Source organism: Amphibalanus amphitrite, unplaced genomic scaffold (genome assembly GCF_019059575.1).
Source record: "Amphibalanus amphitrite isolate SeventyFive unplaced genomic scaffold, NRLGWU_Aamphi_draft 000036F_arrow, whole genome shotgun sequence".
Classification (NCBI taxonomy): domain Eukaryota; kingdom Metazoa; phylum Arthropoda; class Thecostraca; order Balanomorpha; family Balanidae; genus Amphibalanus; species Amphibalanus amphitrite.
This window is the reverse complement of record NW_024881532.1, coordinates 1563741-1584876: the sequence shown is the minus strand read 5'-3', so window position 1 is coordinate 1584876 and position 21136 is coordinate 1563741. Positions and strand designations below refer to the sequence as shown.

General features: G+C 56.0%; 2 protein-coding genes across 4 annotated transcripts in view; one reads left to right on the top strand and one right to left on the bottom strand.

Moving 5' to 3' along the window:
* LOC122372399 (carboxyl-terminal PDZ ligand of neuronal nitric oxide synthase protein-like) overlaps positions 1–8728 on the top strand; it is a 33263-nt gene extending 24535 nt beyond the window's left edge. For both annotated transcript variants that reach the window (XM_043349545.1, XM_043349553.1), the window contains 3 exons: positions 1859–2295; positions 2922–3155; positions 7967–8728. In XM_043349545.1, the coding sequence (XP_043205480.1) occupies positions 1859–2295; positions 2922–3155; positions 7967–8191 (896 nt within the window). In that variant the 3' untranslated portion in view covers positions 8192–8728. The remainder of the gene's footprint in view (positions 1–1858; positions 2296–2921; positions 3156–7966) is intronic.
* Positions 8720–21136, bottom strand: part of LOC122372390 (E3 ubiquitin-protein ligase UBR5-like) — a 28080-nt gene continuing 15663 nt past the window's right edge. For both annotated transcript variants that reach the window (XM_043349525.1, XM_043349531.1), the window contains exons 14-26: positions 18266–18486; positions 17689–17841; positions 17077–17169; positions 16578–16723; positions 16127–16242; positions 15738–15842; positions 15144–15271; positions 14700–14851; positions 14099–14481; positions 10709–13838; positions 10181–10328; positions 9568–9798; positions 8720–9297 (exon numbers count right to left, since the gene is read on the bottom strand). In XM_043349525.1, the coding sequence (XP_043205460.1) occupies positions 9085–9297; positions 9568–9798; positions 10181–10328; positions 10709–13838; positions 14099–14481; positions 14700–14851; positions 15144–15271; positions 15738–15842; positions 16127–16242; positions 16578–16723; positions 17077–17169; positions 17689–17841; positions 18266–18486 (5219 nt within the window). In that variant the 3' untranslated portion in view covers positions 8720–9084. The remainder of the gene's footprint in view (positions 9298–9567; positions 9799–10180; positions 10329–10708; positions 13839–14098; positions 14482–14699; positions 14852–15143; positions 15272–15737; positions 15843–16126; positions 16243–16577; positions 16724–17076; positions 17170–17688; positions 17842–18265; positions 18487–21136) is intronic.

The following is a 21136-nucleotide window of genomic DNA, read 5'->3' as shown; positions in this document are numbered from 1 at the left end:
GCTGGAGATGGGCGTCCCATGTGGGTCCCATATGCGGTGAACATGGGCCAGATGGGCCCACGTGGGACATGGGCTACAGATGGGCTACCCATATGGGCCCCATATGGGATAAAAATGGGCCAGGTGGGCCAAACGCATGTGGGCTGGAGATGGGCATCCCATGTGGGTCCCATATGGGGTGAGCATGGGCCAGATGGGCTCACGTGGGACATGGGCTACAGATGGGCTACCCATATGGGCCCCATATGGGATAAAAATGGGCCAGGTGGGCCAAACGCATGTGGGCTGGAGATGGGCATCCCATGTGGGTCCCATATGGGGTAAACATGGGCAAGATGGGCCCAGTGGGACATGGGCTACAGATGGGCTACCCATATGGGCCCCATTTCGAACCCACATGAGCCCCATGTGGGATTTTTCGCTTATACCCATGTGGGTCCCGGCTGGGAAAGCCCATGTGGGACCCATATGTGCCCCGGCTGGGCCCCATATGGGTCCCATTTCGAACCCACATGGGCCCCATGTGGGATTTTTCAATTATACCCATGTGGGTCCCGGCTGGGAAAGCCCATGTGGGACCCATATGTGCCCCGGCTGGGCCCCATATGGGTCCCATTTCGAACCCACATGGGCCCCATGTGGGATTCTTCAATTATACCCATGTGGGTCCCGGCTGGGAAAGCCCATGTGGGACCCATATGTGCCCCGGCTGGGCCCCATATGGGGCCCATCTGGGCTGCCCATATGGGACCCAGTTGGACGCCCATGACAAACTCATCTGGGCCCCAAGTGGGCAGCCCAGATGGGCCCCAGTTTGCTGCCCACTTGGGGCCCATATGGGCCCCATTTGGGAAGGCTGGCTGGGTCTGGTTGACCCTGACACATGAAAGGTCGTTTATGATGGATTTGTACCCGCTGATCACGAATCTGGCATCTATTTTCCTCTAAGCCTTCATTTAGAGCTTCCGGATAGCAAAATTGTCTTAGGTATTTATTATTACTAACTTGAATCAGTGAAATAGCCTCTAGCAGGGATACTCTTCTGTGACCTTGACCTTTGATCAGCCTTGTATCGTAAGATAAACCACAAATAGGGAACTGATAAGCCTCAAAACATTTCAAAACATCTTGGAAGTTAGCACGCAAGATGTGCGAAAAAGTGCTAAGTTTGAGGTCAATTTTGAGCGTGACCTTGACCTTGACCTTTGATTTGGAGCACATTTTCAGAATCCTCAGATTCTCTTCTTTCGTTTGACACCCAATTTTGCCGGTTTGATGCAGCCTGCCGTCCTCTAGAAGGCTTACTTTGAGATCACTACACATGTGCTGGTTTTGGCCTTTGACCTTGACCTCTGACCTTGAAAATTGACCTGAGGTCAAAAATTTTATGTGCATTAGAATCGTCTCGTAAGGACCTTTCGTTTGGTATCGCTTTTGTTTCCGTAGCTCCCTTATTTACGGAGTTAGACAGGGGGGCGAAAAACGCCCCCCCCGGGCTGCGGTGGTTGGGATTACCCCCCGGGCCCGGCCGGGATAAGGACCCAGGTCATTACCCGACTTTACCTGCTCGCGGCTCCTGTGAGCCGAGATTATCGCTTTCAAGATAGCTAAAGCTAACGCTTATCGTAGCTCGGTTCTCGGCAAATTATAAGCTTTATTCGCACAGTTGGGGGACACTTTTAACCAGAAATAGGTAATTGATATCCATGTATACATAATATCTCTCTCGAGTGAACTGGCGGACCGGTTGCACCAGATTACTAGTGTAAGTGGAGGGGAACTGATGTCTCGGTCCCGATGTTTTTTTTCTGCCGACTGAGTGGAAACCCTTTTATGTGACCTGATTTGACCTCCCCAGCTCCCACGGACACGTCGTCAGAGCAGCCCAGCGTGGACACTCCTCCATCGCCGCTGTCGGGCGAGCAGCCCGTCGTCTCCGAGCCGGCCCCTGCCTCGGAGCCCACCGAGACGCGCAAGCCGCCCAAGTCGCCCTCGGAGCGGCCGCGCGCCGCCACCGAGCAGCCGCGCTCGCCGGACGGACGGCGCACCACGCGCCGCGACCGCGTCTCGTGCTCGCCGGCAGAGCGGCGGCTTCTGGAGCCGCTGGGCGGCCTGCCGCAGATGGCTGCCGAGCGGCGGCACATGCTGCTCGAGGCGCTGAGCGTGCCGGCCAGTCCGATGGACGGCCGGCGCGCGGCCACCCTGTCGCCGGACGCGCTGACGGCGCCGGCGCCGGAGCAGCTGCACGACGTTCACCGGCTGGCCGGCTCCTCGTCCCTCTATCACCAGCTGCAGGTGAGCCGCCGCCGCGCTCGGTGAGCTTCCGCCGGGTCCCGGGACCGGTGGAGACCGACGCTGAGATCGTGGGTTTCCCAGCGCCGCACCGGAATAAACACCTGCGGACTCGGTGGCACCCCACTGCCTCCGGGACGGCCCGTGGTGTGTGACTAACTAGGTGACGGATTGGGCCGACTCTTTAACGACAAAAATGCTAGCGAAAAACTTAGCAACAGCCGCCGGCTGACTCACAACGTCTTGGTGGGATTGCACCGCCCGGAATCGCAGATGCACTGCTTGTTTGGCCGTTTCGAGCTGGAGTTTACGGTTGGGAATCACCCTGCAGGGACATCCTGCCGTGGTTTCACCCGCTAGTTTGCTTTGATAAAGATGGTGGTAGGTAAATGTTCTCCTCACGTCAATGTTCATGCTCTCCTCACGTCCTCACGCTATTGGGGGCACCACGCCATTGTTTTTGAACATTAGAGCGTTTTGATAGCCCGGCATCCACGGGACATTGCTTGTCAGACGGTCGTTGATCGTTGACCATTGACCGATGACGCCCGCGCCCGTGTCCCATCCGCCGTTGATGCCCTGTGTCCGTCCATCGCTGACGCCTGTACCCTGTCCCGTGTGCCGTTCAGCTGATGCGGGAGCGGCTGGTGCAGCAGCAACAGCAGACCCAGGCGGCGCTGGCTCAGGTGCACCTGGTTCGCGACCAGCTGCAGGCCGAGACGGCCGCCCGGCTGGAGGCGCAGGCGCGCACCCACCAGCTGCTGCTGCACAACCGCGAGCTGCTCGACCACGTCCAGGTGCTGGTCTCCGAGCTGCAGAGCATGGAGGAACGCGACGCCGCCGCCAGCGCCGTCAGAGACAAGGTACGGCTGACGTACGCAGATGCCGGGATCGGCTGGGGGCGGCGAGTGGGGCGGCTCCCGGCTTCAAATGGCAGCTCAAAATTAGGAGATCCTTAGCGAGACGTTTATAGGAGACGGAGGAACACAAAGGTTTCCAATGAACGTAGTTAGTTCGCCCGGGATGTTTCGTGTTCAAGTAAACCTTTTATTTCTTCAGAAGTAGGTAGGTATCGCGTCTCAAAAGTAAAGCAACTTTTGATTTATTTTCACTCGATAAGTGAACATTTTAGAAGTTAGATGCTGAGCCGGAGCCGATGATACAGGATACAGCTCAAAGAAAACATATTAACACGCGCAGTGGAAGGGTTGCGAGTACTACGCCCAGTGGAAGGGGGGGGGGCGGATGTCGCCCCCCCCCCCTAAGATCTCAGCTCCCACTGGAGCTAGAAAGACGAAATTTGAAGGGTAGGTGGGGGCCATGGGGAACTCTGTTGTGTGTAAATTTCATGACCCTAGGTCAATATCTTCAAGGTCAAATGAGGTCAAATGTGGTCAAATCTGCCATATTAGCGACTTTTTCGCGTTTACACGCCGATAACGCAAAAAGTTACCGGCCGATTTTCTTTTTTCTTTCACTATACGAAAGAACAAACATTTGTGAGTATGTATGGTGAATTTCTAGATAATCCAACAATAAATATGGCAGTTAGAAGCTTGCTAAGGGTAAGATGTCGCCGGTTGAAGCGGGATCGGCCGACGCGGGAAACGCGGCAATCACAATTTTGTGTTTACACACTCATAACTCAAATTGTTACCAGCCGATTTTCAAAATTCTTTGACCATATGATTGCCTGTACATTTCTCAGTCTTCTCACCGAATTTGACGCGAATCTAATATAATCAGCGGTAAGGAGCGCGATGTAAAGACGGAACCGTCCCGCCCCGGCACAGTCTACAATTCAGGCGGCGCGTAACGGCTAGCGCCGGCCGCCGCGCCGCCGCGCCGCCGCGGCGGCAGGATGTTTGACTTTACACCGCTATTACTAGAAAAGTTGCGAACCGATTTTCTTATTTCTTGCACGAGAAGATCCGCAATTCAATTCTGGACAGGTAGCCGAAATTTCACATTAATATTATGTTTGCGGCGCGAGTTATTAGCAAAAAACAGGAGGGGTGGGCGAAATCCGCCCCCCCCCTTCCACTGCGCGTGTTAAGGTGTCTCATTACGACATCGTAATCCATTTGAACTCCATTTGAACGTTTTATTGCATTGCATTCAGCCGGGATATTCATTTTCGTTTAATAATATCTGAATCGATTGATGTTAGCCAAGGAGCTCGAAGTGTTCGCAGCAGGGCCATCATTTTTTATATATGACAGAACACCTAAACCATTTGGTGTGACAGCTTAAGCCTGTTAATATTTACTGGTGGGCACATTTGTCTGTCACTGTCGGTAGGGGGAGGGCGAGGGGCGAGGGGATGGTGACGGTGAAAATCTGTCGGAAATGGGGCCATCACTGTCCGGCGCAAGGTCTCCTCTCTGGCTGAGGTCACGGGACAGGGTCTGGGCCAACTATCTGGGTGAAGGCCAAAAACGGTGACAGTCGACAATGAATCGATGGCCGAGACGGACCCTTCAAGCCAGGTCAGATAAGCGGAGTCCAGGGACTTAACGTGCTGAAAGACGGAACAAAGCTCATTAATGAATGCGGCCCTATGTTTGTGCGAATACGCTCACAATATTCGGCATCCGTTTCATTTCTGTTGTAGGTTCGTGCCGGCACCGGCGCGGGCATTTTGCACACCGCCGTGACCATAATAGCCCTGTCCTGTTGCTCAGCATCGATTATTTATTCAAGTTAACAGCTTGCTGAATGATCTGCTTGCCATTTAATCGGGTAAAATGATGCGTCGCTTTCCGTCTGTCATCGGCAAGTCTGTCTGAATGCTATACTGTGCCGGAACGCATGGGTGTCTTGCGGTACAGTCTGCCGATGAAGGATGTTTCGCAGCCGCACTGTTGTAGATTCGCTATCACTGCTCAAGCTAGAATGGGCATTATATGCTTGTGAGTTGTGATACCTACGCCGAGAATTGGACAGCATAAGTATCCATAATTAATGCGAAGTGCTCCGCAGTGGCTGCTTCAGGCGCGTTCAGAGGCAGGTGGCGTTTATCCCAGATCCATTTTCTGTGGCCTTCGGGACTTAACCCGCGCGGGGCTGGGGGGGTAAATTTTACCCCCCCCCCCTCGCGAATTTTTGCAATATCTCAAAAACGGCGGCGCGCAGCGCCTCCAAACTTTCAGTACCTTTTTTTACATCAATTTGACACGTTCCCTGAAAATTTGAGCGAAATCCATCGGAAAATTTTCGAGAAATTGACGTTTTAGTGACGTCATGTTCGCCATTTAACATTTTCGCCTCAAAAACGGCAAAAGTTCAAACGCCGCTAACATCTTCATTTTTAAAGGAATCAAGACGCAACAAAAAAGGTTATACGTAATTCTACTTTGTCTATCCAATGGCTATCTCGGTTTTTTGAAAATGTTGGATTTTGGCCCAAATTTTTTTTTCAAAAAACGGACTTTTTTGGGAAAATAATTATAAAATCCAAAATTTTGAGTGTATCGAGAAAACCGGAATATATGTCAGAGAAGTGGTCTATGTGCACCTACATACCAATTTTTAGATGAATCGGTTCAAAAATGTGGGAGTTATTCAAGATTCTATGACGTCACGACACACAAAAATTTTAAAAATGATTTTTTGGAAGTTCTAGACCTCGTACGGAAACAAAAATAGCACCATTCGATTCGCCGTGAAAAACTGCATCAGATCGACACCTTTTTAGGCCTTAACAACCAACTTCAAAATTTGACCTCACTTGACCTGACCTCGACCTGAAATTCATCCAGAGGTGGTCCATATCACTTATTGAGTGTGCCTATTGAATTCTATGAGTAAAATGGCCCATAAAACATGTGTCGCACATGCCCTTTTCCATATTTTGTTTTTTGGTGACCTGACCTGACCTGACCTGACCTTGACCTTGACCACTGAATGATATTGTATGCAACGAATATTGTCTTGGTAGCCTAAGAACACGTTTTGGGCAATCAGTCTCAGTCGATGACTCCCTTCTTCGGCAACTACGGTGCAAGGCCGATACCGTAGAAACTTGCAATTTGTACCCTTTACCTGACCTTGACCTTGACCTCAAACTTTAACCCGCGCCCGGCTGGGGGTCCTGGATTTCCACGCCCTGCTGGGGGGGGGGTGTTTGAACACCCCCCCCCTTGTAACTCTGCTCCTGGGCCACGTAGCGATACGCGGAAGGCGGCGTTCGAAAGAGCGTCAAAAATAATGACGAAATCACTTCGGTCATTTTTTTGGTCAGGTCAAAGGTCAGGTCACCAGAGGTCATTGAAGGCAAAATTTCGCCGATTTCCAGGTCGAATGTCGAAAATTTCCAAGAAGCCAACGCATAACTCGGGAACCAATAGAGCTACAGCGCCGCGGAAAAGTGCATTCGATAGCCCTATTAACGCCCTTTCTGAGTAATTCTCTCAGATTTGACCTAACGTCAACGGTTTTGCCTGCAGGGGGCAAAAACTGCAAAAATAGCCGATTTTTTCGGAAACAGTTTTTTCTGCAATAACTTTTGACCCAAGCCTTGTACGAGCTTACTTTCACCGGCATCGTGTTCCTCTCGTCAAGACGCATCGATTGAACTATAACTTGACCTTGAAGGGTCAACTTGAAAATTTGACCTCAGGTCAAGGTCATGACCTGACCGAGAAGGGTCATGTTGCATATCAATCGATCCGTATCGTCGAGCTGAACACATACAAGGCGTTTTCATCGCTCTAGCATGCCTCTATCAAAAGTTATTTGCGAAAAACTTTAAGATACCATTCGTGACCTAAGATGACCTCAGGGCACAAACAAGGGTCACGGACACCATTTTCATGTTCAGTGTGTCTAAACCACTTGTAATTCGGTGTTTGGGAGTGTTTATAATGTCTTTCGTCCAAAAGAGGCGCATTTCAATTTTCTCCTATTGACTTATAATGGGGAGGTCGCAAAATTGACCTGACCTTAGGTCATCGATATCGAAATTCTGAGATATACATTTTGTACATGCTATTGCTCTTAGCAATCGCTGAAAGTTTCAAAGCGATCGGTCACTCGGTGTAGCTATGACAGACATTGAAACTTTTTATGAGGTGTCACTTCAAGTGACCTGGTGACCTGACCTTGAATGACCTTGGTCTGAAATTTTCACAACATGTGTAGAATTGATGTATGATAAGGTGTACCAAAAACGGCGGCGCGGAGCGTCGCCGTTTTTGAGATATTCGCGACAAACCACAAGGGGGTGTTCAAACACCCCCCCCCCCCAGCAGGGCGCGGGTTAAATTAAGTATATGTTTTTAGTAGTTCGTGATGAGATCTTTCGATTGGCGTTTGATTTTTCCAAATCGGACCATTAGTTCGGGAGATAACAGGGGGGGGGGGGGTAAAATTTCCCCCCCCCCCCGCAGCCCCGCGCGTTCGGCTGGAGACCCCAGCCCCGCGCGGGTTTAATCAGGCCGAGGTTCCGATGAATTTACGTCGAAACTATGCGCGACTTGTGTGTGTCGACCGGTGCCCTTTTTCTGCGTGCGCCTCCATGATAGCCACCCCGATGCAACGCGCGGCCCAACCCGTGGTGTGACGTCCCGATTTTCTCCGTACCGAGGCCCTTTCTGTTCCCTGTGCCACGCGATGCCTCTGTACCGCCCCGATTGCCCGCCCGTTTCCGCTGACCGCGGTCCGGTGCCGGCAGGGCGGCTGCGACGACGCCGTCTCCCCGGTGGCCAGCTCCACCAGCCTCAGCTCGGAGGAGGCCAAACGGCCGTCGGCCGCCGACCGCTCTGCGCAGCTGGTGCGCGACCTGGAGCGTCTCAACAGCGCGCCGGCCGGCACGCTGGCCCGCGTCAGCCGCTCCGGCAGCGACCGCGCCACGCACGGCGCCGGCCGGCCCGCCATCAACCGGCACGTCAGCAAGTAGTCGGCGCCACTCGGACGCCCCGGTGTCGCCAGCGCCGCGGCGCACGCGGGACGGCCCCGCCGAGAGTGACAGTGGTGAGCGTCCGCTGCCCCGCCGCGGTCCTAGCGGAGGCGGCGATTGATCGTCGAGAGGGACGTATGAAACGGCGCCGCGATGGAGCGCTGTCGGTGAATCGACTACCGGCGCGCGCGGCCCAAGTCCCTCCGGTTGCCTGCGTCCGGCGCGTGTGTCAAGAGTGTTTGACTGCGGATCTGCGTGTGTCAGTGTGCGTGTCGGGCCCCGGTCGGTGCCCGCCCGCGCCGGCCCCAAGCACCTCAGCCCTGCAATGCGTGTGTGTGCGTGTGTGCCGCCGGCGCGTCCGGCCACTGTTGAGATGTGCCTTACTTATAAGACCAGTGCTAGTCGGCGACGTGCGGCGGCCGGCTCCTAGCATTGCCGTGCGCGCGGCCCTCCCCCGGCCGAGCGCCGTAGCTCCAATCACCTAGTGTGTCCGCTCCCGTTTTTAATATGAAGGTTGTGAAACAATAATAACCGGAAAGTGTCCATGTTATTTTCCACCGATGATTTACGCCGTTCACCATATATATCGGCCACAGCGGCCGAGCCACGAACAATACCGCGCCGTCCGACACCTATCGAGTGGACCACAGTCGGGAGCGGGCCGACCGACCGGCCCGGGCGGGTCGGCCGACCGGCCCCACTCCCGGCCGGTCCACTGGGCGTCCGGGCACAGACGCCACACGGACCACGCGCTGCGCGAGAGACGACGACGACGACACTGAGCTGTCCGGGCGCCGAGAGCGGCGCCCTCCCCGTCCCCCATCCCACCCCTCCCTTCCTCCCATCCCGTCTCGCGCCGGAATAATCCAGCTACCACCGCGCCGGCGGCCCCCTCACACGAATCCAAAGTTTTTGGTCTTAATGGCGAGCAGCAGCTTGGATCGGAGTATCATCTTGCTGGAGTAGAGCGGCACGTAGAGGCGCGAAATGCACGTGTTGGCCGTGGGCAGGTGGTGATCGTCGGCAGGTCGGATGGTGACGGACGGCATCGGCTGGAAGCCGTCCTCGCTGGCGGGCAGCGCCGGAGAGCCCGTCCAGAAGTACACCTGTGAGGGCGCCGGGCAGACGGTCAGCGAGCGAGTGGGGATGGAGGAACAGCAGTATCTGCGCCGCACCAAAACAACGGACGATAACGAATGCGAAGCCTTCTGATTCAAGAACATAACATTGTTTAAACTCGTATAGATCCATCACCCAGCAGCTGGTGCTGTTATGATACAATCACGCGATACATAATCAGCCTTGTAACTCAGACAAAATTTGTTGACCATGCACCGTAACTTGCCCGCCCCTTTCCCGTACCCCAGCGTACTAACCAGATCCTGTTTCTCTGCCTTGGTCATCTTCTCGACGATCTGCCAGAGCCAGCGTTTGAAGCGCACCAGCCGCTCGCTGGTCTCGCCGCTCTCGTCGTTGAAGCTCGTGTAGGAGATGAGCGTGGGCACGGCGATGTCCTCGACTCCGTTGACGAGCAGTCGGAGGTCCTCGGCCGTCAGCGGGTCCAGCACCGTCTGTGGCAGCACGTCCAGCACGCCGGCCCGCAGCGCCTGACGGGAAAAGGCGATCAATCAGCGTACATAGAAACAAACAGCAACAGCACATATCGAAATACAGCAGCAGCCCACCGATCACTCAAACCGACACAAACGTCAGACAAACAGCGACATCGAAACGATGCCAATAGATCACAATGACTACAGCCTGCAGGTAATGGAAATGGGCCTTTGCCGCAGCCATGTAGGTGATTTTCAAGCTCGGCATTTCCATGCAGCGAATAATTAATTATCGGGCGAGTACCCAAATGGGCCTTAGCATAAAACTTTTCTAACAAAAACAAGGAACGGATTAAGAAAACGTCACCCGTGGTAAAAACTACAGTGTTTGTGACAATATGCGCGCAATCCTGGGCAATGGCAGCCACGAGCTCACCTCCAGCGCTTTCTGCTGACACTTGACCATTCGATACAGCGCGTACCGTCGCACGTAGTCGTAGACGTTCTGCGAGGTCACCTCCAGGTCACCGCCGCGGGACACGAGGTCAACAGTGCAGCCGCCCTCCTCGGGGCACAAGTCGATACTGGAAAACGGCAGCGAGGGTTAGCATCGCTATACACTAGTCAGAATCAAGCAAACAACAAGATGAAAAACCTCCATACTGACCAAAACAGCGTGTGCTTTTAGTTGGCAGTGTCACGATGATTCGGAGCAAACTTGCAGTAAGAATGACATGTTCGTCGCATATTCGAGCCGGCGAACAGGTCCGAATGAAATTAATCCATCCATACACCTACTCTCGCTTTAAAAAGGAGCGATATTAACCAATGCTAGCTACAACCCCTAATGCCATGACAGTCTGAACCCCATTTGCCAATCGAGCTCTTACTACGCCGCCCACACGTCATGCGTCTCGCACTGCATCCCTCTACCAAAACATCCTTCATCACCCCACACACCGACCTGAAAGACAGGTCGAGCGCCGAGAAGAGTCCGTCCTTGTCGCCCTTGGTCTCCGCGTCCACCACTAGCTGGCGGAGCGACTCGTAGATGGCCGGGTCGAAGAACGCCAGGTCGTGGAAGCGCACCGGCCGACCCAGAATGTACTTGTACACGTGCCGGCACATCGAGATCGGGCTCAGTTCGTTCTGCAGCAGGCACAGGCCCATGATGCGGCCCACGTTGCGGAAGGCGTTGATACGCTCCGGGGTGGGCCGGCCCTGCCAGGGCGCGTAGAAGCCCCGTTTGCCGGGGCAGTAGAAGAGCGGCGACTGGTCGCGCTCCTCCGCCGCCTCCTCCTCACTCGTCTGACGAGCCGCCGTCTTCGGGCGGGATTTGTCCCCGAGCAGAGACTCCGAGGCGGCCGCCTCGCGGCTGTGACTGTGCAGGATGTCCACGGCCTCCTCCACGCGCTGCCGGAGAGTCTCCTCCGAGGCCAGCAGCAGCAGCAGCTGCGCCGGCGACAGGTCCAGCAGCATGCCGGTGATCTTCTGCGCCTGGTGCGGCCGCAGCGCGCGCACGCGCGGGTACAGGCGCGCGCCCAGCTGCTGCAGGTGCGGAGACAGGTGGTCGTTGGCACGCGTGTCGCTCAGCTGACCCGGGGTGAATGGGCGCGCGTCACACGACAGCGTGCGCCGTCCCTCGCGGCCGCGCGACAGCCGCGCCTGAGACGCGTCCCTGCTGCTCTTGTATTTGTGGTGGTACGAGGTGAAGGCGTACGGCTTTCCCAGCTGAACCGTCTGGCAGCTCTCCAGGTTGGGCAGCGGTTTGGGCTGCAGCAGCGCCTCGGCGATGGCAGTGTAAAAGCTCCGAGCCACACCAGTGCCCTCGCCCGGCTCGTCCTTGAAGGTGACCTTGACGCGACTGAAGGCGAGTGGCGGGTGCGAGGCGGTGCTGCGCCGGCTGTTGGTGCTGTACTGCGTGTTCAGCTCCTTGAACGTCTGCATGATGAGCGCCGAACGCTCTCGCTCCATCTTGTTGAAGACGATGTCGCGCTGCTGAGAGGTGCGTAGCTTCTCCATCTCACGGCGGAATTTGGATTCTTTCACGGGGAACCCGCCCAGCTCTGATATGACCGAGCCCTGTTCCAGGCCGACGTCGTCAATGAACACGCGGGCGAACAAGTCGAGCAGCAGGTGCCACCGGCCCAGCAGCATGTCTTGAGACACATCCAGCTCGGAGCCGGTGGAGGACGTGGCGCCCGACGGGCCTGGCTCGGGCGCCGCCGGCTGGCCGGACGGGCCGGGCCGGGCACCATCCGACGACGCACCTCCATCCTTGTCCATGTGAACCATCATCGAGCCCACGCGCACGATCACGCTCTTCACCGACTGCCGTTGGTCGCCGTCGGCTGGCTTCTTTGGCGACACGATGATGGGCGCCCGCGGCGGCGGTGCGCCCTCCTCTGCGCCGCGCGTCGACAGGTTCTGCGGCTGGTCTCCGTCAGCCGTGGGCAGCAGCCCCGAGCCGGCCTCCAGCAGCCGGTCCACGTGACCCAGTCCCTCGCCCAGCTCCGGCTCCGGCCGGCTGCGCGGCGAGAACGCCGTGCGCGCGCCGCCGCTGCCGCCCGGCCGGAAACTGGCGCCGGCGCCGGCCGGCTCGCCGGAGCGTGAGGCCAGCCCCAGGTGTGTGGGCACGCCCTGCAGCGGGTGGGTGCGGCCCGGCTCGCCGCCGCTCGGCGCCGCCGGCGGGATGCCGAACAGATCCTCTCGGCGCGCGGTCGGCTGCAGCAGGTGGGGCCGCTCGGCCAGCGGCAGCACCTCTGACAGCGAGCCGGCGAACGGGTCCGGCTGCGGCGCGCCCACGAACAGCGTTGAGTCGGAGCGCTGGAAGAACGGGTGACGGCGCCCGCGGCCGGCCGGAGCCGACGCCGCCGACAGCTGGGAGTCCTCGTCCGTCACAGAGTCGGTCTCCATCGGCGCAGGGTTGTTGTTGGTCACGTCCGACTCCGAGTTATCGTCGTCGCCGCCGTCGTCGGCCGGCTCGAGGTCGAGCAGTCGATCGACGACCGACTCGGGACCGGCCTTCAGCTCCGAGCCGGAGCGCATGTAGTAGATAAGCGCGTCGAAGACGTAGGCCACGTGGCGCAGCGCCGCGATGTCGATCACGGGCAGCGCCTCGGCGTGCTCGCCGTTGTGTGAACGCATCAGCGATAGGCAGTAGGTGAGGAAGTCGCGCCGCGCCGTCTGGTGATCGGCGAATGTCACCGCGCCGCGGCCGCGCTCCTTGCGCGCGGGGCCTGTCGACCCGGCGGCCGGCGCGGCCGGCGCAGTCGGGTCAGCGCGCGACAGCGACTGTCCGAAGCGCAGCTGCGCCTCTGTGGAGTCCATGACGGCCAGTAGCCAGGCCCAGGTGGGCTGCAGGTGGTGCTCCAGGTAGCCCTGCAGACGGCGCCAGTCGGAGCCGAGCAGCTCGGCGCCCAGCGGCAGCAGCGAGCCGTCCGCGTGGCCGCAGTCGCGCGCCACGCTCAGCAGGTCGGCCACCTGACGCACCACCAGCGCGAACGCGCGCGCCAGGCACGACGCCGTGGTGGCCATGGTGACCGGCTCGGGCACGCTGCTCTGCACCGACGACGGCACGGCACTGGTGGTGAACCGGCGGCTGGCGCTCGGGTCGATGTACACCAGACTGCTGCCGCCGGCGGTGGCGCGCGAGCCCGGCTCCTGGGCGCGCGACCGGATCGCCCACTGCATGCTCTGTGGCGTGAGGTTGACACGCGCGCTGGCAGTGCCGGTGCCGGCCGCGCCGCCGGCGCCGGTGCCCGCGCGCCGCTCCAGCTGGTCCTCGCCGAACAGCTCCGTCTCCTGGTCGTCGGTCTCGCCCTGTTCGGAGTCCTCCTCCTCATCCTCGGCCTCGGACGGGCTGCCGCTGCGGTCGTCGCTGAACAGACCGATACTGGCCAGCGCCGCGTCTGAGCCGGCCGTGGCGCGCGTCTGCACGCTCTGCTGGCCGCCCGAGACGTTGTCCTGCGCCGACTGGTTGTCCTCCGAATCGGAGTCGGTCTCCGCCAGCAGGTCGAGCTCCATGTCCGACTCACCGGCGCCCTCCTCGCGGTCGGCGCGGTCGGCCTGTTCCTCCAGCTCCGAGCCGCCACCTGCAGGTACCGGACCACATGTCAACGTAGTGAACACAGGTCCACAGGCAAAACCAGCTTAGGAACAACTGTCCAAGAACGATCATATAAGGAATTATTCAGCGTGATGGCAATGCACTAACGATAAAACGAGAACAGTAAAAAGCACGCACACCACACACAAATTGACGCCACAAATGAAAATGTGAACCACCGACGACCGTGTCCTTTCCGAGCGGTGACCCACCCATGCCTATTCGTGCCCCTTCGATCCCACTCACCGTCATTATCCTCCTGGTCATCTCGGGAGAGCTGGTAGAGCACCGAGCCGCCACCGGACCCGCTGCCGCCCGCCGACGGACCGGCCGACGAGGCAGCGGCAGAGGCGCGCGGCTGCAGCGCCGGCGCCGGGCTGCGCGCGCGAGAAGCGCCCGCCGCGCCGCCGGCCACCGTGGCTACGATCGGCTCGACGGCGAACAGCTCCTCGGAGCCCTGCAGCGCCTCCTGGCCGGTCTGCGCCAGCTGGAACGGCGCCGTCGGCCGCGCCACGCCCATGCGCACGGGCGCGATCAGGCTGTTGGCCGTCTGACAGAGCTCCTCGACGGCCGGCGAGAGCAGGCTGCGGAACACCAGCCGGCAACGCTGGATGGTGCTCGTGCCGGAGCTGGAAACACACACGGAGAGCGGGTCAGGTACAGTCTATGCCAGTGTCGTACAATTACAAAGATTACGAGAGATTAGGATTTGAACGCAGTACAACAAATGTGGCCGCTATTTTTTATTGCCTTCTGACTGTTTTGCCACTATATAAAAATGCAGCCCAAGATACGTTGAGGATTAATCCTACAGTCTGTCAGTGTGTCTAAGGATATTTTCACGTACCTCTTCTTTTTGACGCCGGTGGGCGGTGTCTCGACGCTGAGGATCACAAAGATGCGGGCCACGGAGCGGACGAAGCGGCGTGCCACGGCCGTGGCTGCCTCCGGCTGGGCGCGCATCTCACGGATCAGTGTCGTCAGCAGCACGTTCAGCATCTGCCAGAGACGTGTGAGGCATGGGTCACGGTGGATCGATGATAGAACCAGACGAACTCAGAACCAGGACCAAACTCAGACTAACGAGGACCATACCTCCAAAGCATGACAGAAGAGGAAGGAGGTCATAAATACCCTTCGCTGTATACTTTTACGAAGAAGCTTTCTTTGCAGTAAGCACTCAGCCGTTAGCTATCGTGAGAGAACGGGAAACTATCGAATAGCCCGACTGAACTCCACTTTGAATTCACCTATTTTAATTCTAATTTGACTTTGCCATCTTTGAACTCACCTCTACGGAGCACTTGACGAGCAGGCAGTGCACGAACTTGTCGAGCAGCGTGGTACCCGTCTGACCGAGCCGGCTGCCGGTGCTAGTGGCGGCGGACTGCGGCTGCTCGGCGCCGCTCGCTGTGCTGCCTGGAGACGCACATAAAACAGAGTCAGATGGAGCACGGCGAGCTTCAGTTACAAGAGGTCATAGCGAAACGTATCTGGAATAAGGTTGATTAGTTTTTTATTCGGCAGCGAAGAAAATAGGCAGCTGGTCATATGCTCGCTCTGTTTCCGAGTTGTATCTGCGTGTTTAAGGATGAATGTGTGATTTGAATTGTGTTCTGTTGATGTGATTGATGAGTGTATCTTAACTTGTTTTTCCTTTTAACCGTGACGCGACACTCGGAATAGCCATTTTACTGTGGAGAGTGTTTTAACTGTCAAATACAAATACAAATACAAATGCTTGTTGCGTTCTTGGTCACACTCCGCATCAGCCTCAAAATGCCGATCTCCGTGGAGAGCAGGCCATGATCTGAATTGAATATTACAGAATAACTCTGAACTCTGATAAAACACACGCCGGCCATTAGCGTAAGCCACGTCTCACCTGTGTTGATCATGGCGCTGACAGCCGGCCAGTCCTTGAGCAGCGTCTCCAGAGCGCGGCGGGCGAACCGCGGCGGCTCCAGGTCGTGGTCGGGCATCTCAATGTCTGCACAACGGCGTACACAACATAATGATGTGGTCAAAACCAGAAGACACATAACCATTCAGTATTCACGCATCTAAGCTCTAGCCCAGTCCATACTTAAGTGGCGATCTAGCCCGTTACCGCGCACATTAATAACCGAGTTCAGCCTTTTGGTGACCCTCCCGTCATCTTCACACCCCATATACTGAGTTGATCCTTCTGGTGACCCCCCCCCCCCCCCTGCAGCCTGGCCCCTCAAATACTGACTTCAGCCTTGTAGTGACTCTCCCGGTACCCCAACTTACCGAGTTCGACCGTCTTCCTGACCGATGAGGCGGTCCGGGGCCGGGGCCGGTACACCTTCTGTTCGGTGGTCTGTCGGCCCACCGTCTGCACCAGGAACAGCAGGATGTTCTCCCCGCTGACAAAACGGTAACAGGGAGCAGTGTTAGGGTTGTGCCAGTCAGCGACAGCGCAGGCACAGCGACGACGGAGTGGTAAGACAGAAAACATAGGACGACGCGATTTACATGATTTAATCAATGAGCGTCCGTTAAAGTATGTATGCTTCTGTGTATCGATTTGCATCATAACTTTGTTCATTGTTCACTATACAAGCATTAACATACCAAGGAGAATTACCGTAAATGCAGCTGCGATCAAACACACTACATAGCACGTCAACGAGAGTCACTAAGCACCCAGCATTTCCCATTCACGCTCGCTCGGAGCTCCACGCAGCCTCTCGTCGCGTACCGTGCGTTGGTGTGGCTGGCCAGGTCGGTCTCGGCCACCAGTCGGCAGAGCAGCTCGTAGCGCGGCGCCTGCGAGCCACTGATGAGCGTCTTACACTTGCACTTCTCCCAGCAGTCGCAGTAGGCCGACGGAGAGGTGTTCTTTACCTGAGGACGGCAGAGGAAGGGGACGGGCGTTATGGTACGTGGAGCAGCAACGGTCACCGATATCTGAGCGAAGGAGACATGTCAGTCACGTCTGACTTTGCCGCCGCGTGGTTCAACCATACGATGAGAATGACGGTTTGAGCTCCAGATGATAAGTTACGCGACGTTGATCGAAAATGCAATATCATTATTCATTATGTTATGTGAATTATGAACAAAGGCTCAGACTGCTAGGCTGCTAACTAGCATGGTTACGAGAGCGGTCAAAGTCACTCCCTCCCATTATTATCGGTAATTCTCCCCGCCGTCGAGCCACTCGTGCTCCCGACCCGTCGTCAGTTGCCGGCACTAACCCGGTAGTCGTGTCCCTTGTGGCAGATGCGGGCACACTCGGTGCAGCAGCACAGGGAGCCCACCAGGCCGCACGTCCGGCACTCGAAGATGTCCTGCAAAACAGGTCACCAGGGTGACAGGTCAATAGAGCGACTAGCCACGGCCTTCAGTGCGTTTACGACCCAAGGTCGTATGTACCAAAGTAACAATGTAACAGCCAGGGCCAGCCCCGTACACAAAGTGTAAGCACAATCCAAAGAAACACAGTAACAATCGGTGAACAGTCAACACAGCCGGCGTATTCAAGCATTGTGCTGGTGGAGTAGGTCAGTCCGCCGATACCCTGCGGCGCTTTATACCAGTCAACACAGACAACTGCAGGCAGCCGCCCCATAACGACCAAGGCAATGTTCCCTCTAACCTAGTCCGGCCGCGACCCTGCGTCCTTTCACCACCATATCACACCATGCCTCTCTGGACGCCCAGACTCAACATCTCTCCCCACTCTAGCCCTCTCTCATCTCCACACCATTTCCTCCCTCTCTCCCTGCCCAAACTACTTTTCCCCACACCTCCCCACACCCAGTCTCTCTTCTATCCTCTCCAACCCCTCTCCTCCTCTCGTCACTGACCTGGTTGACGTGCTCGGCTCCTGTCCAGGTGAAGCTGCACGTGTCGTTGCAGCAGAGCACGTACATGGGGTTGTCGTCGGCCGAGCTGCCCGCCGGATAGATCATCGACTGCAGCGTCTGCTGACAGCCCTCGGCGTCGCCGGGGTGCAGCTCCTGAAAGGGGGGATTAGCAGAGTGAGATACAGCCTGTATGAGGTGATTTAGCAAGCAATTTGATATCAAACTGACATAATCAAAAAGCAGATACTCATTACTCATTCCATCAGTATATATCGTTGTCATAGATTTAGCTGAACATTCACAATAATGCGCGCGTTCCAAGACACATCCAAAGAACGAGCTCACACAGACGGGTTGTGGAACTAGATGACAATTATCCCAGCCCTCCAAAATTAAACACCATTTTAGTTTTGCGAGGCAGCATTCAAGTCGGAATCTTTGTGTCACCATACATTAAATTTCCTCAGTAGAAGACACTAGGCAAGTCCACACCCCTCTAAACGCACACTCCCCACACTCCACACTTCCCCATCCCCAATCCCTATGGTCCCCACACTCCGTATCAACCCCCACCCACCTTGGCGATCCTCTGTGCGGTGTCGAGCAGCTGGATGGCGGCGCGGTAGGCGCGGCCGCACACCGCCTGCATGAACGGCGTGTAGCCCTGCACATCCCGGCCGCAGAGCAGCTCGCGCAGGTAGGGCGCCAGCGCCGGGCACTCGCAGATGCGCCAGAGCGCCTTGTGTGCGTTCGCCTTCCGCTCGCCAGGGTCGGTGAGGATCGTCGGCATACTGGGACCTGCGGCAGTGAGCGGGAAGGATAGTAAGAGACTGAGCTGTGCCCGGTCCATTTATTAGCACAAGCAATTACGCTAACGCAATGATGACTTTATCACGGAGCACTGTGACTGGTTCTGGTTTAACTTCAGCGAAGCCTCGCTAATGTGAAAGCCAGCATTAATTCTGCTTTTTCGAGAAAAAAATCGTCTAGAATAGAAAAGCGTCGTAAGCAGTTCGCAAAAGAAAATAAAACAATAATCAGCAAGCAGAAGCGATGAACTTGTACCTTGTTATTACCAAATTACATACCCAATTAAAGTAAGAAGTTGCATATTACATCGAGTCTCAATGGGATGTAGGAAGAATAAGTCAGACTTAAAACCATGAGATAAGTGTCTAGATACATAACATATAAACCAGGGGTCGGCAAATGGTGGGGCATGCCCCCTTTGGGAGTAATGGAGCCCTTTCGGTGGGGGTAATGAGGGATTCTGAGAAAGCCTATCTTTTTAGAGTTTGTAGCTCCAGTGATGGAGCCATCGTGACTATTGCATCCCAGGGTTCAAAGATTAGCCCAGGCCAAAGGCACAACACACATTGATTAGATACCAATTTTCACGTACCTGCTTGCCTCACCATCTCACCCCTCCGTACAAAAGCAGCTAGCTGCAACTTTTAACCGTCGCCCGTCTGTTGGCGTTTCAACAGCCGCTAACGTAAGGGGGAGGAGTCGATCGGACCCCCGCGGCCTCTCGGACTCTGAGATGGAGCTGTGCATAAAAAAGACGAGCGTGCTACCCGTGAAAATAGGAAGCCGCTGCTGCCCATTTTTAAGGTCCTTGGTCATTCCGTATCATTCAAGAGGGCAATGACAAGTGTCGAGAAAATCGGGACCCGCTATAACTTCTTGAAGTGAGATTTTATGGCTCAAGATGATCTCCAGAAAAAGCTCATAAGCCAACGGTCATTATGGGTCCAGAGGCCAGTTTTGCCAACAGAAAAATAGCCGCCTGCCGGAATTTTTTGCCTAAAGATCGTTTCACACATGGAGCGTAAACGGTAAAGCCCTATCCGCTTACGAGCCCATCGCGTTTACGCTCCGTATGTGAAGCGGTCTTGATGCAAAAATTCCGGCAGGCGGTTATTTTTCTGTTGGTAAAACTGGTCCCAGGTCATGATATTTTCCGGGCTGGTAAAAAAAAAAAATGATGGGCTCGAGGGTACAATTTGGTCGTGATCCAATGCCTTTTACGTGAGTTTTTAACGAAAAACCACCCGCCGCCCCTATACGTACAAGGGTTAAATGGGATATAGCATAGGCGGCGGAACGGGGAGGGCACCGGGGCACCGTGCACCCTTTGATTTTTGCATTTTAACATTAGCCCTATGGGCGTTGCATGGAAAGAATTGGACCAAAAGTCGGCAGTGCCCCCCCCCCCTCCCCCTTAATTGAAGGTGTTCCGACGCTACTGGGATATAGGTATTAAATGTTTTGTGGAGGAAGTGTCATGTTTTAAATTTGATGCATTGGAAATGCACAAATGCCCAAAGAGTTCCAGGACGGTATGGAATTTCAGTAAACTTAGTTGTGTCAGCAATGGGGTCTGGTAGGTGGGGGTAATGGCCCTGCCTGGCGCCCAAAAAGGGGGCACGACCCCGAATGACCTGCCGACCACTGATATAAACGGATCTGACCACGATAATGTCGGAAGCTGGAACTGCACAGTAAGCAATTTGCAAAGTGTAGAGATGCCACGGCTGTTAGAGCTGCGCTCGCCTATTGCCGCCTTTGAGCAGAGTGGAAACTGTTTGGCGCCCTAGCAGTACGTACTTTGTCACTGACCCAATGAACTGCAAACTGAATGGGTCTCGGCAGCTGTTAATTTACCAATATAACGTCGAACAGTAGGGTTTCGCCCAGTTTCGTCTGAAGTAACGCACCCCCTAAGCCCGGGATCCAGCTATATAAGCCGAGCACCGACTCTGATTGAGCAGAACAGTCCTGACACGGCTCTAGTTGATACGGAACCTTTGCCAGCGACCATGCATCTCCCTTGGACTGGGGTGTCTGTCCTGCTGCTGCTACTATGGGGCGGCGCACCGGCCATTGCAGAGGAGCTGGACGGCTCCGGGGACGGCTGTGACTGCGACAACATGGCCGAACAGATGGCGCAGCTGGAGGTCAGCCTCTGCGAGCAAGTAAAGACTAGCGAAAGAGAAAACACAAAACAGTCACGCCAAATATCCCAGCTCTTCAGAGCAACTGAGGACAACCGACACTCAGATGTCCAGATTGCAATGCGCATCAACAGGCTCGAGGCTGAGGCGGGGCGGGTCGAGAGACTGGAACGGCGGCTCGAAACTCTGATCTCCCAGGTGACACAAAACGCGCAGATGGAGGACAGCGACGACACAGGAACTCGGCAGGTTCGCTCGGCGTCGTTTGGAGCCAGCCGAGGACGGGGCTCCAAAAAAACTTCCGGCCGCATGCAGGATTGGACCTGGGGATAGTAGACAAGATGTCGGATCTATCGCTGGAGCCGTGAGCACGGGGGAGCACTTAACCGGAAAACAGCACAACACCCAGCGACGCTCCAACTGAAGCACGGATAACGAACTTGATTACCGGAACCAGCCGCCTCACCTCGACAGAGGTGGACAGGCATTGA